The following is a 26,645-nucleotide window of genomic DNA, read 5'->3' as shown; positions in this document are numbered from 1 at the left end:
CGCACCCACTTCTCTCTCCGCTCCATCTGGTAATAAAGGAGCTGGAAGGCCAGTTGGGTGGCCTGCACTTGGCTTCTCACTTTCTGACACGGAACCGGGGTTCTGGTGAGACCCACCTCCCGAAGTAGGAGCGGCGGAACCCAGTAACAGGTGGGATTTAATACAAATACAAACGGGATTTAATACAAATTCGAGCTCTTGGGAGTCTGTGAGAGTCGGTTTTGACTAGGGCTAGGAAAAAAGGAGAAAGCAGAGGTACAAATACATTTAGTTAAGTCGTCCTGCAAATCGATTGAACATTTACCAAGTATGAAGTGATTAAAAACTAGATACAGTTTCTGTCCTCAAGGAACTTGCAGTTTAGTGAGACAAACACGAAAAGGTGTAAAATAACAACAAGGACAATTGCTAGGAAAGTGGATAACTAGTCCAATGAAAGTATGATTTAGATCCGTCAGATAACTATTTCCCTGAGGGACAACAGCAGGATGGACAGGTGCATAAGTAGGAGAGAAAAGGGAAAAGCCATCCTGGGGAGAAGATAGTGTTTGCAGGGGTGGGGAAGGGAAAGAGCACATTTAGGAATCCTTTTGGGGCACAAGCCCTGGTGGCTGAGTAAAGTGCATCTTCCCTAATTTGCTTTTGTGAATACAAAAGGGTTGGGCATTGCAGACATTTGTTCTCCATGACATTAGTGGGCAACTGGGATTATTCTTCAGATTAGAGGGGTCTATATTCTTTTGCATCCGTGGTCATGAGGAAATCCTAAGTGAATATGCTCTGATTTTTTCCATGAGATCCAGTGTTTCCAGCTTAAAAAAAAAAAAAAAGCGCTACCCTAAGGACTATTTTTTTGGACAACAGATGTTGTTTAGAGTCAGTTGAGACCTTAAAAACAGTATTTCCAAATGTATTTCAAAGACCACTTAAAACAGAATTCTTTGGGATGCTTCTTAAAAATGCACATTCCTAAGTTCCACTCCAGACATTCTGGCTCAGAACTTTTGTGGACAGAGCCCAGAAATCTGAAATTTTAACCAGCTTCCCAAAGATTTCCTATGCAAAGCTTGAAAATAATTGTCTGAAGAAGGTGGAATGTCAGGAGTTTTCTTCTCATCAGTTTTCCAAGTGAATCCTAAGCATTAATAGGGCTTCCCTGGTGGCTCAGATGGTAAAGAATCTGCCTGCAATGCCGAGGCCTGGGTTCGATCCCTGGGTGGGAAGATCCCCTGGAGGAGAGAACGGCTACCCTCTCCAGTATTCTTGCCTGGAGAATTACATGGACAGAGGAGCCTGGCATGCTACAGTCCATGGGGTCACAAAGAGTTGGACACGACCGAGTGACTTCCACACTTCATTTCACTTCAGGCATTAATATTACATCCTTTAAATGTCCTTTAAATATTCTTACATAAATTTATAGTTTCAAAAACTTTTCATTCAGATAGTTTCCTATCTTCCAAAATCAACTTGCGAAGATGGGGATGAGAGGAAGAGAGCTATTTTTTATCGAGCAGCTGCTATAAACACTTATCTGTTGCTTTAAACACTGATCTAATTTAATCCTCTCTACACTTTTGTAAGCTTGGAATTCTTAACTCTTACAGATCAAGTCAGAGACATCTCAGAGAAGTTTTAAAAAAATATTTTGTTGTAGAAAAAATTTAATATATAAAAAAGTAATAAAATAATAAGTAATCAGAAGTGTCTAATGAACTCCCATGTACCATCAGCTACCTTCAACAGTTAACACACAATGTTGTTTTATCTATATTCACATTCACTTTCCTTTACCTCCCATAGTATTTTTCCCAACGTTATTTTGGTTATTTTGAAGAAAATTCCAGATATGATTTTAATAGCTCAGTATGTTTTGAAAATGATTCTTAACAAAACTACAGAACATTTATCACACCTAAACAATAATTCTTTAATATTGTTATATATCTAGTCAGTGCTTACATTTCCACTTATGAGCATAAGTGTCTCTTATAGTTTATTTGAATCAAGGTCCAAATTGATTTCATATATTGCTATTGCTATGAATCAGAGATGTTTTTAAAAACTGCCTTTTATCATATAGCTCTCAGCTTGAATGAAAACTCTTCAGAACCTTTCCTGGACATCCTCTTTATTTTAGCATTTCACGTCATATTACCTTGTTTCCTTCTTGAAGGCACTTATTATTTATCTGAACTATATTATTTGTTGGCTGTCTCTCCCACTAGAATGTAAATTAGGTCAGTCCTTTATGTTTTGTTTACTACTGTCTAAAAGTGTATGTGGCCAATGATGGGACCTCAAATAACAGAAATTCTTTTAGGGTAATTAGTGGCCTCTACATTGCAAAATCCAAAGGTCACTTTTTGATCCAGCCTTTCAACAACAGTGGACACTGGTGACCATTCTTTTTCTCAACTACCATACCACTACTCTCCTGTTTGTTTCTTATACCTCACCAGAGATCGCTTTTCAGATTCTTTCCAGGATCTTATGCTAGAAGTTCAAATGTTCGTATTCTCTTAATTTGGTCCTGGGCCTGTGTCTTTGTTGGGCTTCCCTGGTGGCTCACAGAGGAAGTAATCTGCCTGAAATGTAGGGGACCCCGGTTCAATCCCTGGGCTGGGAAGATTCCCCTGGACAAGGGAATGGCACTGCACTGCAGTATTCTTGCCTGGACAATTCCATGGATAGAGGAGCCTGGCAGACTACAGTCCATGGGATGGCAAAGAGTTGTGTGGAGACTAACACACTTTCGCTCTGTCTTTGCTATATCGAAATTCTCTCCCTATGAATTGTATCTCTTCCTATGACATTAAATACTGTTTTCATTTTGGTAATATAAATACAAAGTTCACCTTAGCTTGGAAATTTAGACTTGTCTGTCCAAGTGTCTATTTAACATGTCTATCTGGGTTCCTAACAGTCACCTCAAAGCTACCATGTGGAGAGACAGATGATTCTAAGGGCATGAGCTCGCTGTGTCCCCCTTTTCTGACAAAGCAATAAAGCTGTCCTTTTCTACTTCACCCCCATCCCCCCAAAAAAAGCCTAATATGTGGAGACTAGAATTCTCTGTTATCTTTATTCCAGTCCTGCTTGGTCCTACGCCATGCTACCATTGTTATGCCTCCTCTCGTTCCTTTCTTTCCCAAACCTACTTTCCTTCAGTTGCACTGCCTTTGTTTGCCTCTCCCAACCTCCAAGTTTTGTTTTATTCACTGTATATCCCCAGTGCCTAGAACGCTGCCTTGCAGGTACTGTTAGATACTAGTAGGTGCTAAATATAGAAAGGTACTCATCAAATTAGTGAAGGATGTGCCTCAAAACACAAAGCTAGGGCTTTTGCATCTGCCATTCCCCATATGGTAAAGGCTGTTCCCTGATATTTGCATTTTCTCATCATTCCCGTCTCAAAGCTTCAAAATCACTTCCTCAGCAAGGCTCTCCCTGAAGTTGCCTCCTAGGTCTCTATTGCTGTTGTTAAGTGTCCGACTCTTTTGTGACCCCATGGACTGTAGCCTGCCATGCTCCTCTGTCCATGGGATTTCCCAGGCAAGAATACTGGAGTGGGTTGCCATGTCCTCCTCCAGGGGATCTTCCTGACCTAGGGAGTGAACCTGGGGCTCCTGTATTGGCAGGCAGATTCTTTACTGCTGAGCCACCAGAGAAGCCCCAGTCTCTATTGCATTACTGTTTTATTTTCATCAATGCACTATCACTGTTATCTTTGTTTATTAATTTATTATTTCCTTTTGTCCTGTTTCTTATCAGTGTAAACTCTATGAGAACAGGGACCTTGTCTGTATCCTCTAAGCCTAAAACAGCACCAGATACATATTAGGCACTCAACCTATGTTTGTTGAAGGAATGAATGAATGGAGAGAAACCCAGGCCTCTCAAACCTCAAAGATAACGCCTATGCACATAACTGTTTTCTCTGGCTGGTTCTTTATTTAGGTGGTAGTTTCTCCTCCAAATATCTTGTAAATTGCCACTGCCTCTACGTAGAAGGAAATATGTAAAAGTTCTGAGCTTCGGAAACCAAACTATATTTCCACGCCACCTCTGTCTCAAATCCACTCTGTATTTAGCAAACAGTAATGGGGTCGCACTCACTGTAAAAGACCCTGATTCTGGGAAAGATTGAAGGCAGGAGGAGAAAGGGATGACGGAGGATTGAATGGTTAGATGGCATCACCGACTTGATAGACATGAGGTTGAGCAAGCTCTGGGAGTTGGTGGTGGACAGATAAGCATGGTGTGCTGAAGTCCATGGGGTCGCAAAGAGTTGGACACGACTGAGCCACTGAATGATGTCTTAGAGTCGGACTGTGCGACTAACACTTAATGGAACACAAATCTTGCGCCAGATACCATGCTAGGGGCTGAAGATATAAAGTTGAGTAAGACACAGTAACGTCTGTCGGGAAGGTTATTGAGGTTTTATAAATACATAATTGACTACAGTTAGACTTTGCCTGGGGCTTCCCTAGTAGCTCAGCTGGTAAAAGAATCCGCCTGCCATGCAGGAGACCCGGGTTCCATTCCCAGATAGGGAAGATCTCCTGGAGAAGGGATGAGCTACCCACTCCCGTATTCTTGGGCTTCCCTGGTGGCTCAGACGGTAAAGAATCCGCCTGTAATGCGGGAGACCTGGGTTTGATCCCTGGATTGGGAAGATCCCCTGGAGGAGGGCATGACAACCCACTCCAGTATTCTTGCTTGAAGAATCCCCACGGACAGAGAAACCTCGCAGGCTACAGTCAAAAGAGACTCGAAAAGAGTCGGACACGACTGAGCGATTAAGCATAGCAGAGCACAAAGACTTTGCCTAATAATGGTTTCATTCTTCAACCACAGCACCTTCGCGTTGAACCCTCAGGTGGCCGGCCCTCAGCCCAGCTCACAGCCTGTGCGGCCGCCCTTGGCTCCGCCCCAATGACGGCGCCCCGCCCACGCCCCGCCCACAACGGTGACCACTCTGGTCCCCACACGCGGCGCAGCGGTAGTGACGTCAGAGTGGCGCACGGACCGTCTTGCGGCAGCGGCTCTGCGGCAGACCTTCGTTTGTCGGCGGCCCGAGCCACCGGCGTCAGTGCGTAGCGGCGGGTGGACACCTGCAGCCCCGGCTCTGGCCCGCGAGTGCCCGGCTGCCGCGCGCCATCTTCGCTCAGCGCCATGGCGGCGGCCGGCGGGCTGGCAACGACCGGGCGCTGCGCTCCGTCCAGCCTCCTTTTGCTCCTGCTGGTCGTGGGCACAGCCCGGTGCTGGGACGAGCGCGGTGAGTGCCGCCCACACTCCCCCCTTCCCGCTGCCTTCAGCCAGTGGAGGATCATCTCCGCTCGCCGCCCTTTGAGCCCTTCTGCCGTAGTTTCTCGTTTCCGTCCTCCTGCCTGTCGCGCGTGCGCTTCCCCGACGTCCTCCCGGACGGGTGGACTATGGGGAGTGGGCGGGGCGGGTCGATCCTGGCTTGGTTACCATTTCCTTCTCCCCTCCCTGGACGCCCGGAATTGGCCCACCCTCTCCTTTCTCGGGCGACAGCCCCTGTCCCCCGAGTCTGGGTGGCAAGCTCGACCCTCGCCTGCGCGTCCTGCTTTGTTGTCAAGACTCCCTGACGTCATCGTCGCTGGCATTTGTCTTGGCTGCCTGTTGCTATACCTGGCGGTTGCCACAGCACCCGCAGTGTCTGAGTCACATTTAGCGGACAGGCTGCAGACATTGGAGGTAGATTGTTGTTGTTGTTGTTGTTGTTTAGTCGCCCAGTCGTGTCTGACTCTTTGTGACCCCATGGACTGCAGCACGCCAGGCTTCCCTGTTCTTCCATCTCCCTGAGTTTGCTCAAGCTCATGTCCATTGAGTCGATGTTGCATCCGACCATCTTATCCTCTGTTGCCCCTTCTCCTTCTGCCTTCAGTCTTTCCCAGCATCAGGGTCTTTTTCAATGAGTCGGCTCTTTGCATCAGGTGGCCAGAGTATTGGAGCTTCAGCTTCAGCTTCAGCATCAGTCCTTCCAGTGAATAATCAGGGTTGATTTCTTTTAGGATGGATTGATTTGATATCCTTGCTGTCCAGGGGGCTCTCAAGGTTAGCAGAGACATAGACTGTGCTGTTTATGTGAGCGCAACTCATGCTGCTGCTTCTGACTATTACAGTGAAGTCCATTGCGTTACATCAGCTTTTCTCACTGAATTAAAAAATATATATATTATATTTTGGTGATGGTACATAATAAGTGATTTTTAAGAAAATTATTTTATATCACTGTGTTATTTGAATTTTCTAATGACGTTTTATGGGAACCGTAATATTCCATATAATTAATAATGTATGTGTGTATATATACACACAGTCTTTCCTATTAGTGGTGCATGCTGTTAAATTGGAGTGATGTAAAAAGTGATTTTCAAACAATGAAAACATCATTTTTGCTTTGCGGAGTATTAAAGCATGGGAAGTGTACCAGTATTGCTGTAGTGATTTGCTGATAGGAAATGACTGTGTTTTGAACTTCAGGGACAGATTTATTTTCTTAGCTTCTTATTACTATTTTTAAATGCTAAAAAGAGGAGGTGTTATTGTAAATACTTGACTTTGACTACTCTTTTGATGTTGATGTTTTACTAAAAAGTCAAGTTGGATTTAAATGTCTATACATTTTACATATGTATTTCTAGAAAGTTTTATATAGATAGGAGACTTTGATCAGATTTATAATTTATAAACTGGATTAAAACATTAATTAGTTGAACCTTCAACCTTTCTTAAATAAAGAAGTGAGGTTTACAGATGAGTCAAGGGAATGAAAAACAGGAACCACATTTAAATCAATGGTGAACTGCTTCCTGGTAGCTCTTAGTCTGCCTGCTCTATAAAACTATTGTTCTGGAACAAAAGGCACTGAAATATTTTCAGAGTAAACACAGTCTTAACTACTTGGCCTTAACTTTCTTTTGAGGAACTGTTTATCTTTTGTTTGACTTTGAATGTACTTACTTTGTCCTTAGCTAAAACAAAGCAATAATATGCCCAGAAAAGAAAAATTGTACCAGTTCTAAAGAGAGTACCTAAAATTTTTCAAAATTATTTATTGAGCTACTTTGTATTTGTTATTCTTCTGGGTGTTGGATACATAGCAGTGAACAAACAGTGTTTTGCCCTGAAGGAGTTTACATCTGTTGAGAAATAGACAATAAACAAATCAGGTAAAAAATCGTGTTGTATTGTAAATAGTGGTACTATTTAAATATGTGTACTCAGTTGCTCAGTCGTGTCTGACTCTGCAACCCCATGGACTGTAGACCCCCAGGCTCCTCTGTCTGTGGAATTTTCCAGGCAAGAATACTGGAGTGGGTTGCCACTTCCTTCTCCTGGGATCTTCCTGACCCAAGGCATCGAACTTGCATCACCTGCATTGGCAGGCAAGTTCTTTACCACTAGCACCACTGGGGAAGCCTCAATAGTGGTGTGGACATTGATAAAAATAGGATACGGAGAACAGAGTGTGTAGGTAGAAGCAGGGAGTTTCAAAATATACATTAGTCAGGGAAGAAGTCACATTTAAGGTGATAATTAATGAGAAATCTGAATGGACAGATGTGCTGTGACCTGTATTTTATTTTATCCTACTCTATTCTATCTGGTTGTGTCAGGAGGATCCCCCGGAGAAGGGTTAGGCTACCCACTCCATTCTTCATGGGCTTCCTGGTGTCTCAGAGGATAAAGAATCTTCCTGCAATGTGGAAGACCTAGGTTCCATCCCTGGGTTGGGAAGATCCCCTGGAGGAGGGCATGGCAATCCACTTAAGTATTCTTGCCTGGAGAATCCCCATGAACAGTGGAGCCTGGTGGGCTACAATCCATGGGGTCACAAAGAACAGGACACACAACACACATATGTGCGTGTATATGTGTGAATGTGTATTTATATATATATTTAATATGACCAGTATTTTAGAGGCTCATTCTGTCTGCTCCTTGGAAAACAGACCATAGTGGGTGAGGGTCGGGGGGAAGCTGGGAGGCCAGTGAAGTTTCAAGAGAGGTGATGGTTTGGGCCACGGGAGAAGCCGTAGAGTTGATGAGAATGGTTGGCTTCTCACTTGTTTTGAATGTAGAAATGACAAGATAATTCTGCTGGATTAGACATAGGGGTGGAAGGAAGAGAAAAGACAAAGATGACTAAAAGGTTTTTGGTCTGAGTGGCTAGAAGGATGGAATTACCATTTCCTGAGATGTGGGATTGTGGGAGAATCAGGTTTGGGGTTTTATTCACCTTAAGCTTGAGACCTCCTGTGAGTAAATTTCGATTTGTGAGTCTGGATTTCAGGGAACTCTGTGTGACCCTTGACTGATGTGGAGTAAGGTTGTGAGCATTTTGTTCTTAGACCTTGTCTTAGTTGAAACTTCTGTAACAAAATACCATAGACTGGGTGGTAAGCAGCTTTTATTCCTCAAATTCTGGAGGCTGAGAAGTCCAAGATAAATGTGCCAGCATATTTGGTGTCTGGTGAAGCCCCTCGTCCTGCTCTGCAGATGGCTGTCTTGTTAACATTCTCACATTACAGAGCGGGGGTGGGGAGATGGGAGCTCTGGTCTCTTTCTATTCTTAGAAGGGCACCGATCCCATCATTGGGGCTCAGTACTCATGACCTCATATAAAACTTATTGCCCCTCAAAGGCCCTGTCTCCAAATGCCATCTCTTGGGGATTAGGGCTTCACATACGAATTTTGGGGGACACAAAACGTAGCGGCGTTTAGGATCTCTAGGAGGAAAGATGCTGTGGAGTTTATGGTGATGAAAACCCATAGGGATGTGTGTGCGTGCTAAGTTGCTTCAGTCTTGTCCACTCTGTGCCACCCTATGGACTGCAGCCTGCCAGGCTCCTCTGTTCATGGGGATTTTCCAGGCAGGAATGCTCGAGTGGGTTGCTGTGCCCTCCTCCAGGGGATCCTCCCAACCCGAGGATCGAACCTGCTGGGTCTCTTAAGTCTCCTGCGTTGGCAGGAGAGGTTTGTTTTTTTTTTTTTTTTTTTACCACTAGTGCCACCTGGGAACGCTAATATTTTTTATACTTGATCTCCTATTATGTGTCAAGAACTCTGTTAGATAATTTTAGTAAATCATATCTAAGCTTCACAGCCAGTTTTTTGGTTAATCTTATCTTTCTTTACTGGTAATTTCTATACAGGTAAGTAAAGTGACATGGCCAAAGTCATATTGCAAGCTGGTGGTGGGAATTTAGTTCAGTGTTCTCTGCATTATCTCAACCCTTGTGCAACAAAGTCAAGTTTATTATTCCTATTATTTAGTTTGGTAATACTTTCTGATTTTTTAAACCATTGAACATTTTCATTGTTACAATTTTTTATTTAGTAGGAGGTAGTATGGGTTTAATATACAATAGTTTATTTTAGTGTAGCTCTGGGAAATTTAGATCTTTGGCTCACATGGAATTAAGTTTTTATATAGTCTTAGGTGGATTTTATTCTGGGGCTTCCCTGATGGCTCAAATGGTAAAGAGTCTGCCTGCAATGTAGGAGACCTGGGTTCAGTCCCTGGGTCAGGAAGATCCCCTGGAGAAGGGAATGGCAACCCACTCTGGTATCCTTGCCTGGAGAATTCCATAGACAAAGATCCTGGTGGGCTACAGTGGGATCACAAAGAGTTGGACACGACTGAGTGAAAATTTCTGTCTCTCTTTCTGTAGGTGGGTTCTATTCTAATTGTATAGTCAGTTATGACAAAACATTTATTAAAGAAGGCATCCTTTTTCTACTGAATTAAAAAGCCCACTTTATCTTGTATTGAATTTCCACGTATATCTGGATTTATTTCTAGACTTTCTTTTGTTTCACGATTCACTAGTCTGTTTCTGTTACTGTTCATACCATTTTGCTTATTTTAATTTTATAGTAAGCTTTATCACTTGGTAAAGCAATGCCTTCTTTTTTTTTAATTGATGTATTGACTGACAATGTTTGTTTTTAGGTGTCAACATATGTTTGGTATTTTTTTTAAGATTGTTTTCCATTTAAAGTTGTTACAAAATAATGGCTCTATTTCCTTGTACTGTATAGTCTATCCTTTTAGCTTATTTAAGCAATGTATTCTTTTTCAGAAAATTTTTTGACTATTTATAGACATTAATTTTCCCAAAAGCCTTTAACATAATTTCTTTCTAGTTCCAAGGAAGCCCAGTTGGGTTCTTGGTTGCAAGTGCCTTAAATTTATTTAGGTTTTATTTATATATATATTTTTCTTATATAGATCACATATTGACCTTAAGTTTGTTTCTAGATATTTTATGGATGTATATAGCAATTATACACACATATATAGTATATATATGTAATTTGTCATATAAAAATATAGTAATTTGTCAGTAATTTGAGATAGGCTTTAAATTTTCATCTGTAATTAGACATTACAGTTATAAGAAGAGCTTTGGTCTTTTGGAAACCTGACAAAATATCCAACCGTCTTGTCAAATTCTCCTAATATAACAGAGTTGTCTTTTGGAAAGTTCTCTTGGATTTTGTAGGTTCAACAGCTCTAAATAAAATGTTATTTCTTTTACTCTCTGTACAAAACATGACAGACAGTGTTTGATGATTATCAAAAGCTGTTCTCTTCTTTCTTCTCCTTGTCTTTCTCCATATACATACTGGAAAAGTCAAATACTTATTTTACTTGAATCTCTTGACACTAAGTGATCTTGTCAATCTACTGGAGGAATTCTGGGGAAAGTATCTTTAAGTTTTGATGGAAAATTATTAATCTTATTTCTCTTTTCTTTCAACCCTCTCTTTTTTAAAATGATGAAATATTTTAATATCAATTACAGGCCATAAGTAAATCCTTCAGTATAAACCTTTTTAAAATGAACTTTTCCCTATATAGTAAAAATAACATTACATCTAAGGAAATTAAGCCTAATTTCTTAATACCAGTTGATTACTTATTTCATATTTAGATACCACAGTTGTCCCTAAAATGTCTTAACTAGTTTGTTCAAACCTGGGCCCTGTCTAGGACCATGCATTGCGTGTGATTGAATTATCCCTTAAGTCTTTTGAAAATATAGAAGGGTCTCTTTTTTTCATGCCTCTGCTTTGCTGAAGGGATTGGGCCAGTTGTCCTTCAGAATATCCTACCCTCTAGATTCTGTTTTCTCATGGCATTGATTTAGCTAGTAAACTGAATGCTAGGTTCAAGGGATTGATTAGATTCGTATTAAATACTTTGGGAGGTTACATCACTGGAGATGGTGTAATACGCTCTGTTCTACCTTCGGCAGTGCTAAGTTTGACAAGTGGATTACAGTGGCTCTGTTTCTCCTTTGTGAAGTTACATTTCCCCCCTCTTGTGACTAGAAAGCACTCCTATAGTGTTACTTGGCACCATACCGATATCCATTTGCTTAATGATTTTAAAACTAATTAGTCCGAATCTGAATCTGTTCTTTAGTGGGTTGTAAAATGATGATTTTCCTATTACTTTCCTCTGCTTTTATTGACTGATATTCTTCAGTAAAGTTGAGATTATCTACTGTTTCAGATTATAGTTCTGGCTAGAGAGTCAGGATAAACATTTAATTTAAAATCCTTAATTACTCATTTTCAAAGGAGGTGATTGATTGGTAGCCACTTTAAGTATAGACAAATGAGTTTTTGGCTTTCTCTCTGAGTGTTATTATGGATTCTTGGGTTTTCATAGATTGAACATGATTTGCGAAGTACAGTCTCTGTCTTACTGGTCCGTCTTGCTTTTGGTGTCTTAAGATCTTTCTAATCCCAGGATCATAAACATATTCTGTTGGGCTTTCTTCCAGTATTTTTAATTGGTTGTATGTTTTATGGTGAGTGTTTAACCATCAGGGATTAATTTTTATACATTGTGCACAGGATGATCAATTTTCCTAATCCTGTGGTAGTGTTTTTATTACTATAGGTTTAATTGGGGCTTCCCTGATAATTCAATTGGTAAAGAATCTGCCTGCAATGCAGGAGACCCAGGTTCGATCTCTGGGTGGGGACGATCCCCTGGAGAAGGGAATGGCAGCCCACTCCAGTATTCTGGCGTGGAGAATCCCATGGACAGAGGAGCCTGGTGGGCTATAGTCCATGGGGTCACAAAGAGTCGGACACAACTTGGTGACTAAACCACCACATAAGTTTAATTACATATATATTTTGTTAGCTATGGTCCAGTTTTCCTTTCTTTTGATACTGGTTTTTGGCTGTCTTTTTACTATTGTTTTATATGTTATTATTTTATATTATTTTTAGTTTTGTTAAGAGAATATGGCCAATAATTCTCAGCTTAGTCTAATTAATTAAGCTATTTTTGGTAAATATAAATAGGATATGTATTTGCTGATGTCAGAGAATATCTATGATTAGGTGGAAAATCATGTGAAGACTCATGTGCACTGTATGATTCAATTTTATAAAAATAAACAAGAATCAAAACAGCCTCTGCATATGTATCTGTTTGTGTGAGCAAGAAGCTACTTACCAGGCTGCTAGTTTTGGTTATCATAGAAGTACCAAGTTGGAGGAAGAGTGGATCTCTTATTTTAAAGGGAAAACGAGTTACTTTTAGACTTTAAAAAACTATAAAATACATATGTATATTTCACAACTATACACGACTTGGGGAAACTATCTAGGGATGTAGCTTCGTCTCAAGGTTCCACGGGCTGCTATTCAAGAGTACTTTCCGTGGACTGCTATTCAAGAACTGCCATTTCCCGTTCCTTTTAAGGATTCCATTGTGTGTGTCGGGTTGGTTCTCAGTTTTCCCACCTGCTCGTTTGGCATTTGACTTATACTTAGGACTAACGGCTAGTCCGGGGCTTCCCTGGTAGCTCAGCTGGTAAAGAATCTACCTGCAATGCAGGAGACTCCAGTTTGATTCCTGGGTTGAGAAGATCCGCTGGAGAAGGGATAGATGACCCACTCCAGAATTCTTGGGCTTCCCTGGTGGCTCAGCTGGTAGAGAATCCGCCTGCGATGCGGGAGACCTGGGTTCGATTCCAGGGTTGGGAAGATCCCCTGAAGAAGGGAAAGGCTACCCACTCCAGTATTCATGCCTGGAGAATTCCATGGGCTATATATAGTCATGGGGTGGCAAAGAGTTGGACACGACTGAGTGACTTTCACTAGTCCGTCTGCTTTCACCTTCTAGAATTCTGTTGCCATTTCCTTTCCTGTTTTGCCTCACCTTGTTTATTCACATCATCAAGACAGTTCGTTTATTGTACTTTCAGTGGAATTTGAGAGGCAGCACATTCTGCCAATTTGACAGGTTGATATAGGGAATTGCGTGCTAACAAAATGGTAGAAAGTGATGCCTGCTTCATCTGTAGCAGTGATCAATAGGTACTTCCATCAAGCCTCCTGGCATCCACAAAGCTAATTATGGGGTAGTGGACAGTGTCAAAAAAACCCTGAGCCCCATAGCTGCCTGCTAGCCCGAGCGTGGTCTGAGTTGAGGCTCTGCCCTCTGGGTCTTGCTTGAGTCCCCCCAGTTGCCAGAACTGAGATCACTTTCGGGAACTGTAGCTTTAAGAGGTTTTAGGAGTCTTTTAGCTTTGCAAGAAGTACCACCAGTTTGAGGGAAAAATGGATGTTGAGTGAACCAATCCACAGTATCTTCCATCATAATCCAAAGATGATAAGTAGGAAGATTTTTCATTGTCTAGTAACACTTCAGAACTAATTCATGTACATCAGTGCTGGACTTAATTTCCTTGTTTTGATGTCTTCTTTTTAAACTGCTTTGTCAGTGTGGTTTTTAACTTGTAAGATAATGTAACTGTTTCTAACTTTTTAAAATTTTGAAATATTTAAAATATTTAAGCACACAGAAGTATACAGTGAAAATCCCATATCCTCACCACCCAGTTTTATTGAATCTTCACATTTTACTGTATTTGCAGCAAGTCTCTTCCCACCTGCAAAGTAATAGAACATTAGAGAGCTAAAGTCTCTTATCTCCCTCTCTCCTCAGAGATACTCTATTTAGTCAGTCCTGTGTGGTTCTCATACATTATTATATACATGTATCAACTTTAACAGTAAGGAGTGCTGTGTGGCCAGTTTTCAAGGTTCATGTAAAGCTGTCCTGCTAAACATTCTACAGCATGCATTTTGCTTGAGATGTTTTTACTGTTTCTATTGTGATACACGAATTCTAGTTCACTCATTTTAACTGCCGTAGATTTTGGGACTAGGCCAAAATTGTATTAAACCATTTACCTCTTGACAGACATTCAAGTCATTAAATATGCTCCAGGAGCATTTGTGTATATTTTTTGCTTTTTAAATTAACCATCGATGTTGTCATACAGTAGTACAGCATTTCAGGGTAATGTACTTTTGCCTCTGATTTGCAAAAATTAAGTAGAACTTACAGTATAGAAGCCGTTTAGGGGGGCATCCATCCTAAAATGAAGGGAGGCCTCAGAGGTGTGACTTTCTGAATTTTGTGCGAAAGACCTGAAGGTTGTTGTGATGGCTTTGGGATTTGGGAAACTCCTTCGTCTACTCTTCCGTGGTCATCCTCAAAAGGCAGGACTCTGACTTTTGAAAGTATTTCCTACCACAAGGGTTTGACTAGAACGATTCTTTTTTATAGGACAAAATAGTTACCGTCTGTTTATCTGTGTTCTTACTGTTTCAGACAGAATATTGTTGCGGGACATAAAAGCTCTCACCCTCTACTATGACCGCTATACCACTTCCCGGAGGTTGGATCCCATCCCGCAGCTGAAATGCGTGGGAGGTACAGCTGGATGTGACTCTTACACCCCTAAAGTCATACAGTGTCAGAACAGAGGCTGGGATGGTTACGATGTACAGGTAATATTGTTATGTCGATGCCAGTCTAAATTGAATTTTTTTCAGAAAACTGTTTATTGAGACGTTGTTCAGTATTTTGGGCAAGCACATGTAGAAAATCTAAGGTTATGCTCAACTATATAAATATAAATCAGTCATCCATTCTCTGGAAAAAAGCTTCTCCGAAAGGAAAGGATTGCTTTTAAAGCCTGGAGATATTCATTGTAATTTTTATGTTATAACTTTTTTCTAAGACATTAGTAAGTTCTTAAAACTTTTCATATACTTGGGGGGTGGGGGGAAGATTTCTTCTGGTTGTTATTTTTCTGTCATTAACCTACCCTTAGAAAATAACGATGATTATTAAGGCATTGTAGATTGTAAGTAGTGGGGTTACATGTGTCGCTATTATGCTTCAAATGTTTATTTTAAAGTTGTTTTTGAACTGAGGATGGTTCTGAATGAAAACATTTCATTGGCCTCTGTTTATTGTCTTTAAGTCTCAGGTATTTTGTTCTTAGGCTCGACCATCTCCTTGAAGTTCCAAAATTTACTATCCTTTAGAAATGGAATAGATTTTATTAACTGAATTCAGTTTAAATCAGTACTATTAGATTTCTACTTTGTATCATACCTGCTTTCAAAAAGGACCTAAGGTGGTTGGTCATCTTGCAAGAAACTTGTGTTGACAATTTACTGTTCCATCAGAGTGATAGTCTTATTTGGTATAATCTTTAACCAAGTTTATGCAATTCAGGGAGAAAGTTCTTATTTGCTTGGTGATACTTGTTTCACAATACATTTTCATAGTCTTGCTAACTGAACCATGGGATCTTCAGGTTAAAGCTGAAATTACTTTTGTATTACTTTTCAGTCTTGATGGAAAAAAGATACTATCAGCAAAATCATTCACTCAACGTATATTAAATAGTATAGTACAAAAATGAGCGATGGAGTCACAGCGCCCGAGAACCTCTCTTCCTGGTAGAAAAGATGAGCCAAGCACTCACGTTACATCTAGGTGCCAACAAAGCATTGTAAAGTTATGTGTTGTTGGGGGGATTGGGAAAGACTTCAAGAGGAAAACTGTGATGTGCTGTGTTAGTAAGGAATGATAAGATTTTTAGAGCTGAAGAGATAGAGAAGGGAGTGAATGGCAGAGCAAAGAAATCTAGATGCCATCATACATTGATTTATGTTTAGTAGCGGGAGAGAGCCTCGTTTAACTCTGAGAGTTTTTTTTTTTTTTTTAACTCTGAGAGTTTAAATATAATAATTAAAAGCCACTTCTAGTATATACTATTAAGGAAGTGACAGTTAACATGAAATACCAATAGAGATTGAGTTTGTCTTATTTACCTAAATCACTTCTAGTATATACTATTAAGGAAATGACAGTTAACATGAAATACCAATAGAGATTGAGTTTGTCTTATTTACCTAAATCACTTCTAGTATATACTATTAAGGAAATGACAGTTAACATGAAATACCAATAGAGATTGAGTTTGTCTTATTTACCTAAATCAACAAGCTTTTAAATCTTCCTTCAAATGAAATTATTTAAAAAATGGAGTAGTGGTAGCAACTGCACAATAGAAAAATTACATATTATATTATCCAAATTAAAAACTTTTAGTCTTCCAGAAAGTGAAAAGGATGTACACAAAAGGAGAAAGCTTTTGCAGTCATACATCTGATTAGGAACTTGTGTCCAGAGTATGTGAAGAGCTGTTACAACTCAGAAGATAGATAACCAGATTTAAAAGTGGATAAGGCATTTAACTAGACATTTCTCTAAAGAAGATATACAGATGGTCAATAAACATGTGGAAAAAAAATGTTCCACATCATTAGCTCTCAAGGAAATAGAAGTTAAAACCTCAGTAAAATACCAGTTCATACCCAACAGGATGCCTGCCATCAAAAAGACGCAATAACAAATGTCAGTGAGGATGTGAGAAGCTCATACACTGCTGTTGGGAATGTGAACTGGAATAGCCACTTAGAAAAACTGGCAGTTTCTCAAAAGTTTAAAACATGTATGCCCCAGTCATTCCACTCGTAGGTGTTCACCCAAGAGAACCGGAAACGTGTGTCCACACGTTTGTGTCCACATACTAAATGTTTGCAGCAGCGTTTTTCACAGAAAAGCCAAGAAGCAGGAGCAGCCCAGCGTCCCTCGGTGATGAACGAATAAACAAAATGGGGTGTTTCCATACGAGGGAAGATTTCTGAGCCACAAAAAGGAATGAAGTGCTGATTCATGCTACATGTGTGAACCTTAAAAACATTCTGCCAATGAAAGAAGCTAGTCACATAGGACCACATACTGTATATTTCCATTTATGTGATATGTTCAGAATAGGGGAATCCTTGCAGACAGATTGGTGGTTGCCTAAAGTTGGGAGACTGGCAGGGAAATGGAGTGACTGCTCGTGGAGATGAGGTTTCTCTTGGGGGTGATGAGAACATTCCAGAATCGGTTGTGGTGATGGCTGCACAGCTCTGGGAACAGACCACAGACCAATGAGACGGGTGAATGTCTAGTATGTGAATTGTATATGAATAAAGCTGTTACAGTGTACCTGAAGTCTGAGAGAGGAAGATATTGTCCAAAAAAGAGAAAAGCAACAGAACCAAGCAGATCTATTTTAGCTTCTGTTTTTAAAAAAGTTGTTAGAGAAGCATTCAGCTGAAAATAGTTAGAAAATTCAAACTACGCCTGGACTTTTTTTTTAAGCTGGAAAATTTGAGGCTAACATAGATTCTTTTTGTGTTTTTCTAAGTATCTTTAGAAAAAGCTTTAAGCACATTGCTTCTTGGATTGGACCTTGGGAATGGTAGTTCATGGTTTTTGTAGAATTTGTATGGAAAGTTTTTCTCAGAAGATTATATACTATCTCTAATGCTGTATGGAGCTACCAGGTACTCATATATGATGCTGATTTTTGAACCTTAAATGTTTTTAAAAAACCTCTATTTTTAAAGAAAGTTGCTTCAACAACAGTGATTAAAAAGTTGACATTTTAAAAAATTTGCTTAAAATTTGTAAATTAGGGAAGGCTTAATATGTACAAAAGAATTCTTCACATTTATATGTAAGAAATAAGGAATAGTAATAAATGAGCACTCCTGTACCCACCACCTAGCTTTAGTAGAACGTGAACATCACCAATATCTCTGAAGCTCCTAGTTTGCCCTCCCCCAGCACAGAAACACTCATTCTGAATTTTGCTTATCATTCCCTTGCTTCATTTTATTGTTTGGGCTTCCCTGATAGCTCAGTTGGTAAAGAATCTGCCTGCAATGCAGGAGACCCTGGTTTGATTCCTGGGTCGGGAAGATCTGCTGGAGAAGGAATAGGCTACCCACTCCAGTATTCTTGGGCTTCCCTTGTGACTCAACTGGTCAAGAATCCGCCTGCAATGCAGGAGACCTGGGTTTGATCCCTGGGTTGGGGCGATCCCCTGAAGAAGGGAAAGGCTGCCCACTCCAGTATTCTCTCCTGGAGAAGTCCAGGGGGTCCATGGAGAAGTCCATGGGGTCTCAAAGAGTCGGACACGACTGAGAGGCTTTCACTCACTCATACAGCCGAAATAATGTATATTGAGTGAAAAAAAAATCTTATGATTCTAATAACCTATTTCTACTTTTTTGTCACAGTGGGAATGTAAGACCGATTTAGATGTCGCATACAAATTTGGAAAAACCGTGGTGAGCTGCGAAGGCTATGAATCCTCTGAAGACCAGTATGTACTTAGAGGTTCCTGTGGCTTGGAGTATCAGTTAGATTACACGGAACTTGGCCTGAAGAAATTGAGAGAGTCTGGAAAAGAGCATGGCTTTAACTCATTCTCTAACTATTATAATAAGTTGTACTCCCCAGAGTCTTGTAACCTCAGTGGAGTGGTTACCATCGTGGTGCTGCTTGCTATTGCCTTTGGAGTTTATAAATTCTTCCTCAGTGATGGTCATGAGTCACCTCCACCATATTCTGAGTATCCTCCATATTCCGATCGTTATCAGAGATTCACCAACTCAGCCGGGCCTCCTCCTGCAGGCTTTAAGTCTGAGTTCACAGGTATGTTTTCCTAGGCAATGGCAGTGAGTAAGTCAGAAGTCAGAAACCTGTGCGGGTTTCTGAAGTAGAAAAATGCTCACATTGGGAAACCAAAGCAGATTTGTCTTCTTATTTTTTACTTTTGACTTTTTTTACTGCTTTGGTTTTCTCTTTTAAGTCAATTGTGATTACTATTTTAAGGATGTGTGATTAAATTATAAATTACCTAGTCAGACTTGTTTAGATTTGGTAATAACCTTGAACTCTGTTTCATACCATACACAAAATTTTATTCATTAAATATTACAGAGTTCAACATAAAAGGTACAACAATTAGGTTTCCAGAAGGAAACATAGGAAAATATTTGTCACAATAGGCAAAAATGTCTTTGAGTACAAAAAATACCAGCCAAAAAGAAAAGATGGGTAAGTTAGATTAAATTAAGAATGTCTAGTCATCTAAAAACAACTTTAAGAGAGTGAAAAGGCAGGCCACAGACTGGGAGAAGGTATCTGTAAAACGTATTTCCAACAGAGGACGTTTGTCTACAATAAAGAACTCCCATATAGAGAAAAGACAGACAACTGAATTTTTTTAGTGGACAGAGGATTTGAACACTTTTTTTTTTTTAATAGTAAAAGAAGATATCCAGATGTCCAGTAAAAATTTGAAAAGGTGCTTAGCATCATTCATCTTCCGGAAAATGCAGATTAAAACCCGAGCTCTTAATTAACTACCATTTAATCATAATGGCTGACATTAAAAGCGCAGACTACCAAATAATGGCAAGGATGTAGTTAACTGGAACTTGCTGGAAGAGGTTAAAATGATAAAACACTATGGAAAACTGTCAGTATCTATTGAAACTAGACACACGTCACCCAGTGACCCAGCAGTTTCATTCCGAGATGCACACCTAAGGGAAATGCACACGTGTGCACAGAAAGATGTGCACAGGCATGCTCGGGGCAGTTTATTCATAGCAGCCAAAAACTGGAAATAGAATGTCTGTATACATTAGGATGAGACAAATTTTTTTTGTTTTCCCTCACACATTAGAATACTATAGAAAAATTTAGAAAAAACGAAAACAAAACTGATACATGCAGTGGTGAAGTTCGACTCTCATGGACATAATATATAGCAGACACAGAAGAATGTCTCTGTATGATTCTGTTTATAAAAAGTTCAAGACAGGGTAAAACCAAAGTGTAGTGGGAGAAGTCAGAGTCGGCTTCTCTTTGGCGTGGGAGTTGTCATGAGGGACTCTGGGTGCTGGAAAGGTTTTACTGATGTGGGGGGTGGTTACACGCATGGGTAGAACATGCAAATGTATTACACACGGGATTATCTGTAAGAGCTGTACACGTAGGATTCGTGCCTTCTTTTATGTATATCACACAGCAGTTTAAGAAAACCTTCCTCTGAACAGATGGTATTTTTTGGGTCTCTTTAAAGACCTGACTTCCCAACTAACAAATACCCTCCACTTGGATCCTCCGCTTGACACTCAGGTGCGGCTCTCACCTGGCGCCTCTGGAGATGCTCAGGAGGTAGAAGGGAAGTAACTGACACGTGTGGTCGTCTTCCAGTAGCTGATCTGGAGCAGGGTGGATGTGACCTTTCAGGAAGAAAGCTCCTTCCACTATCCTGAAACACATCCCTCGTCCTCCATGTGTGTGGGAAAGGGAGGCACTCCTTAGTTATAAGAATGATTTTTGAGTACATTTTTTGAATATAACTTGTTTATAAGTTGAGACCAAAGTATTATTATTAAATCATACACATGAAGCAATTGAAATGTCATATTTTACCTTTAGTTTTGTAGGCGATGATTTGTTTAAGAGAGGATACATAAGAAAATCATTTTTATTTCCAGGACCACATGGTGCAACTGCTGGTTTTGGCAGTGCTTTCACCGGACAGCAAGGGCACGAACGTTCAGGACCCGGGTTCTGGACTGGCTTGGGAACCGGAGGGATATTAGGATATTTGTTTGGCAGCAACAGGTAGGCTTTGCATTCATCTTAGCTCCTCTTCAATTCAGCCTTTCTTTAGCGGCTTCTTTGTCTTGTAAATTTGACTAGATTTGTTAAGGAAGTAAATTCTGGTGACAGGACCCTGTTAAATCAGATTCTCTGGGGGTGGGGAAGGAATGCTGTCTGTGCTTCAACCAGTGTTAAATGTCTTGTTTCCTTTCATCATGCTTACAGATATGAGATAGGAGAGAGATGTTGACGTCTGAGAAGGCAGGAAAGAACACGGCATTTGGGGCACAGTTGGTATTCTTGTTAGTTGGAGAATTACAGAAGCAAGGGTTGAAACAGCTTGGGGCCCATTTTTTTAAATGTCTTCAGTGTTAACTGTAGTTTAAGTTTATATTGTATTTGAGTGTGAATTCAGAAAGGAGCCTTTGTTCATGGCATTTTCATCCTTCATAGCAATGACCATAACAAGGGCAGAAATATAAAACAATATTTATTTCATGTTAATCCTCATATGATGGGCTTCCCTGGTGGCTCAGTGGTAAGGAGTCCACCTTCCAGTGCAGGAGACGTGGGTTTGATGCTGGGTTGGGAAGATCCCCTGGAGGAGGGCATGGCAACCCACTCCAGTATTCCTGCCTGGAGAATCCCACGGACAGAGGGGCCTGGCGGACTACAGTCCATGGGGTCGCAAAGTGAAAAAGTGAGAAGTGAAAGTTGCTCAGTCGTGTCCAACTCTTTGCGACCCCATGGACTGTATAGTACATGGAATTTTCCAGGCCAGAATACTGGAGTAGCCTATCCCTTCTCCAGGGGATCTTCCCGACACAGGAATCAAACTGGACTCTGCTGCATTGCAGGCAGATTCTTTACCAAAGAGTTGAACACAACTTATCGACTAAATAACAACAACAAATCCTCATGTACCAGAAACACTATGGAAAAAAATACTCGATAAAAATTGTTTCCTGATAGTTTAGGAACAGGAAGGGATTTAAAAATCATAGTCACAAGGAAAATGCCTGCCCCGCTCTTTTCCTTCTAGAGCAGCAACCCCCTTTTCAGACTCGTGGTACCCGTCCTATCCTCCGTCATACACCAGCACGTGGAATAGCCGGGCTTACTCACCACTTCGGGGAGGCCCCGGAAGCTATTCAGCATGTTCAAGCTCAGAGCCAAAAACCAGAACAGCATCAGGTGAGAGCAAAAATCAGTAAGTTCATGTTCAGTAGAGTACAGAAGTAATTTGGACCTTACGATGATTATACATTTAGCAGTTATGGTTTAGGTGGTATACCTGCCAGAAATATTAATTGCATAATTAATTGCGATAAAAGTACAATTCAGATTCATTCTTTGCTTCCACTTCTCTTCTTTAAAACTCAAACAGGAATTTGGTTTAGAGATTCCCTTCTACTGCTAGTCAGGGTTTTAAGTTAAACCTTCCTGAACATTGGTATCCATCTATATTTAATTCTGTTAAATCTCTAGGGGTCCTTTAAGCTCTAAAGTGGGAATTTTCTAGGTAGAAGGCTGAACATTTCAGTTCAGTAAAGCTCAATAAAAATGTATTGAGCCATTCTTCCATTTACATTATTGTCAAAAATATGTTTATTGCAGTTGCTAAGAGGAAATTTTGTAAAGAAGCAGAAATGAGATATATATAAAAAAATTACTTGGGGTTAAGCATCCAGCTAATTAGCAGAATGGGGGTAGTGGATGATGAAGCAGTAATAGATTGCTGGGTTGGATTTTTCTTCTCTTCGCAGAGAGTAGAAGTTACAGAACAGTGAATAATTCTTGAAATTAGGAGAGTAGAAAACTCATTCTCCATGGAAACAAGAATTGTAAGAAACCATATATATCAATTAGAAAAGAAATTTTTCTTCTTAAATGAAGAAAATCATAAACATTAGCAAATAACTTACAGGAAAGTCTGAAAAAGAATGAGGACAGATGGAAACACTTGTGGTCTTGTAACGTGTTAGTCTGTGTGTGAGTGCTCGCATGCGTGTTGACTAGGTAACATTTACCATCAAAAGTCCATAACCGTCCCCCAGGTTACTTCTGTTTACCACTGGAGTCATGAGAGGCAGCAGTGCCTGACCTAGGCATCAGTGGCCTTTCTGCTGTTTGGCTTAGACTTTGAGAATTGCCTGTACTATGTCAGGCTGCCCCCAGAGAACACATCTTTGGTTTCTTGCTTAAAAGTTATTCACAGCAACTGTGATGCTGATGGGAGGACTGGAAGGGCTGTTGGGGGGCCGGGGCAGATGCTCTGTGTCATGCACAGCCCTGGGCCACAAGCTGCTTCTCTTCTTCCCTCGTATCTCTTACTCATTTGCTGACAGTAAATGTGTATTACTGTTGTCATTTTATAAGCAGTTCTAGTGCATTTCAGAAAACTAATATGAAATTTTCCTTCTCCTTCTAGGATATGGTGGAACCAGAAGACGATGAGAAAGTTAAAAGTTGGGGTCAAACACTGGATGCAAAAGTTCTGATGTTTCATCACTTTCTCTTATAAAACGTGCTCCCTACTAACAGCTGGGGAAAGGGAATATGCAAAAGTTCTGTGGTGTTTTGTCCTGTGTGGCTTTCTGTATTCTGTTATTTGAGGCTAAGAGTTGACATATGACAGAATGCTTATGTAGACAACTGTATGTTTGTGTAACACGCAGATGTGTATTGTATTTGAAAGTGATGACTCCTGTGGAATGCTAAGAATGTATTGTGTTATTTCTAAAACCTGTGATGCTGTAAGAATAAGAATGAAGGCTTTATACCAGTAGACACTGAATCAGAAATTTGCAGTTTTAGGTGGTTTTAGTTGTTGATTCATTATATCATAGAAATGATAATAAGCTATTTGGTATGTATCATTGAGTGTTTGCTGTTCTCCAAACATTTAAACCAAGCTTTGGACTGCTAATTATACTTACATGTATGTTTTGATCACTTCTGAGCTCAGGAGCTTTGAATCTGTCAGTGGTGGGTGGGGTTCTGGTAAATGAGAATTACCTTTTTTTAGGAAAAGGTAGAAAATAAGTATCTAGAAGGTTGTCATGAATGACTGTGCTGACAAAAATGCTTGAAACCTCCATGTTCATTTTTTAAAGAAGGAAAGTTCAAGTGCTTCAAAGTTTTCTAATAGCAGAAGCATGCAGTTTTCTGTGGAATCTCAAATGTTGTGTAGCAGTGTTTCAATCTTACATTAAAATGACGGAAAAAATAAAAACAGGGTTTTGTTCTTTCTATCAGCCTCGACACAAGTTGGTGTTACTTTTTTCCCCAAAGGAAAAGGGATTCATGCAGAAGTCCTCTATCCCTAAACAGTAGTTTCCTGTGGTAGTCTTGCTTTAGCTACCCGTCACACACAAAACCTCAGTTCAGGAATTCCCAGTTATACTCATTAAACATCATTATTTTGCTGTGGAAGACAGGAACAGATTTGTGTTGTTATTATCACTACATATGCTACTAAGTAAAAAAAATTTTTTTTTCTTTTATTGAGATAACAGTTGATATACAGTATAGTGACTCACAATTTTTAAAGGTTAAACTCCCCTTATTTTTTGTTGTTCAGTTGCTCAGTCATGTCCGACTCTTTGTGACCCCATGGACGGCAGCACGCCAGGCTTCCCTGTCCATCACCAACTCCCAGAGCTTGCTCAAACTCATGCCCATCGAGTCGGCGATGCCATCCAACCATCTCATCCTCTGTCGTCCCCTTCTCCTCCTGCCTTCAATCTTGCCCAGCATTGGGGTCTTTTCTAATGAGTCGCCTCTTTGCATCAGGTGGCCTACTACTAATTTTTGTATCTACAGTAGTCATTGTACCTTAACCAGTGGATTTCAGGATTCTTGCTTTTTTAAACTTCCTCCAGGCTTCTTGCTTCCTTGAAAATTTTGGATTGGATAACTTCGGAAAGCAATGCCAGGTTGTATTTTTTCTGACATAGAATGGCTCATGGTATCTCCTAATCAAAAACTAAGAAGTCACCTGTCATGGCACAGAGAATCTAAAACTTCAAAATGTATATTGGCAGCATTGGTTGCCACTGCCTAGCTTTTCCTAAAGTCTTTTTTTCTTTTCATCACTAGAGGGCAGTAATGCTCCACTATACAAAGTTAGTGGGCAGTGACTGAATATTTTGTGGGCTGTAAACCTGCTGTAGACCTATTAAGGAGATAAGCTTCTCCCGGCCTGCTACCAGAATATAAGGCTTGCTTATATTACAGTTTTTTCACACAAGATGTTTCTGACCTATTAGAACCCGAGACACTGGTCTCCCGTTTTCAGTCACATAGGACTTAATTCTTTTCTATACAAGAAAGTACATCCACATTCGGATGACGTCTCATCTTTCTCACTGTTGCCACTCAGGCTCAAGTCACCATCATCTGTCACTCAGTTAAGTCTACGCTGATGGCTCACATCCCTTAGGATGGACCGGTAACAAACAGTTCCCAAGTCCGACTAGCTTAAATCAAACAAGTAGGGGTTTCTGCTCATCACAGTTTCTCAGGGATTCTGGTTGATTGGAGCCTCCTCCTGGCATGTTCTGCTGTGGCTGTCACAAGGGATGGGTGTGCGGAGAATCACACACTATTCTTAAATGGCCAGATATCCTCAAATTAATGAACACCTGTTCAAGAACATCAGAAACATCTATTGACTAAGGTTTTTGAGTTCCAATAGGACAAGCTTTTTAAAAATAAGACACCTCATTTGGCTTCACTTAAAAATATATGAAAGAAAAGTGAAAGTATCAGTCACTCAGTTGTGTCCCTACTCTGCGACCCCATGGACTATAGTTAATCAGGCTCCTCTGTCCATGGAATTCTCCAGGCAACAATACTGGAGTGGGTAGCCATTCCCATCTCCAGAGGATCTTCCCAATCCAGGGATGGAACTCGAGTCTCCCTCATTAGCAGATTCTTTACCTGAGCCCTGGTCTGAGTCACTAGGGAAGCCCAAAAATATAAGCATCATCTAAAGTATGAATTCCAACCTCCATTTAAAGAAACTGAAGTATAATTGATTTATAATATTGTGTTAGTTTCAGGTATACAACAAACTGATTCAGGTATGTATATATATGTGTGTTTATTTTCCATTGTAGGTTATTACAAGGTATTGAGTATAGTCCCCGGTGTTTTACAGTAAATCCTTGTTGCTATGTGATTTCCATTTTATAAAGTTTTTATCAGTATCTTGAAACAACTGTCCTGTGTATTCTTCCCTATCTACTAGCTTTGTCTGTCTGACAGTCCTCTACCCTGCACTGACCCAGCTCACTGTACGGCCGCGGGGAAAAGGTCCAGTCATGGGACCTTCTCTCCTGTCTGTGGTGCCTTCCGTTCTGGGTCCCTCACTTCTTTCTGCCGCGGCCACTCCTCTTTCTTTTCATTCTGTGAAAGGGTGAGCCTTGGGGGAGTTTAATGAGACTGTGTCGGTAGGACAGCACAAGATGTAGTGAGAGGAAGAGGAAAGATGACGGGACAACTCTTCTGGCCGCACCTCCCCCTTCCCCACTGCCAACCGCCACTGTCAACCGCTGGACCCAGCACAGGGGAGTGGCATCCTTTTCAATCCTTCAGCCTTTTCTCAGAGTCCCTAATGTGCCCCGCTCGGGTGACGACTGACTCTGAACCGCAGCTGGGGGAGACGGGGAGCCGGCAGGAAGCCCCAGAGGCTGCATCACCAGCGCTCACAAGCCACGCCCCAGGCCAGGAATCTGACTG

At 40.6% G+C, this 26,645-nt stretch overlaps 1 protein-coding gene across 1 annotated transcript; it reads left to right on the top strand.

Annotated features, from left to right (window-relative positions):
* Positions 1-4: 4 nt before the first annotated feature.
* On the top strand, positions 5-24,135 carry SARAF (store-operated calcium entry associated regulatory factor). Its single transcript, XM_043893484.1, has 7 exons — positions 5-150; positions 4,864-5,284; positions 14,691-14,869; positions 18,515-18,932; positions 20,792-20,921; positions 21,943-22,094; positions 23,332-24,135. Exons 2-7 carry the CDS (start codon positions 5,182-5,184, stop codon positions 23,355-23,357), a joined length of 1,008 nt encoding a protein of 335 aa, XP_043749419.1. The 5' UTR covers positions 5-150; positions 4,864-5,181; the 3' UTR covers positions 23,358-24,135.
* The last annotated feature ends 2,510 nt before the right edge of the window (positions 24,136-26,645 follow it).

The sequence above is a fragment of the Cervus elaphus genome, chromosome 32 (genome assembly GCF_910594005.1).
Source record: "Cervus elaphus chromosome 32, mCerEla1.1, whole genome shotgun sequence".
NCBI classification, from domain to species: Eukaryota; Metazoa; Chordata; class Mammalia; order Artiodactyla; family Cervidae; genus Cervus; species Cervus elaphus.
The sequence above is the reverse complement of the archived record's forward strand: the minus strand, read 5'-3'. Positions and strand labels throughout refer to the sequence as shown.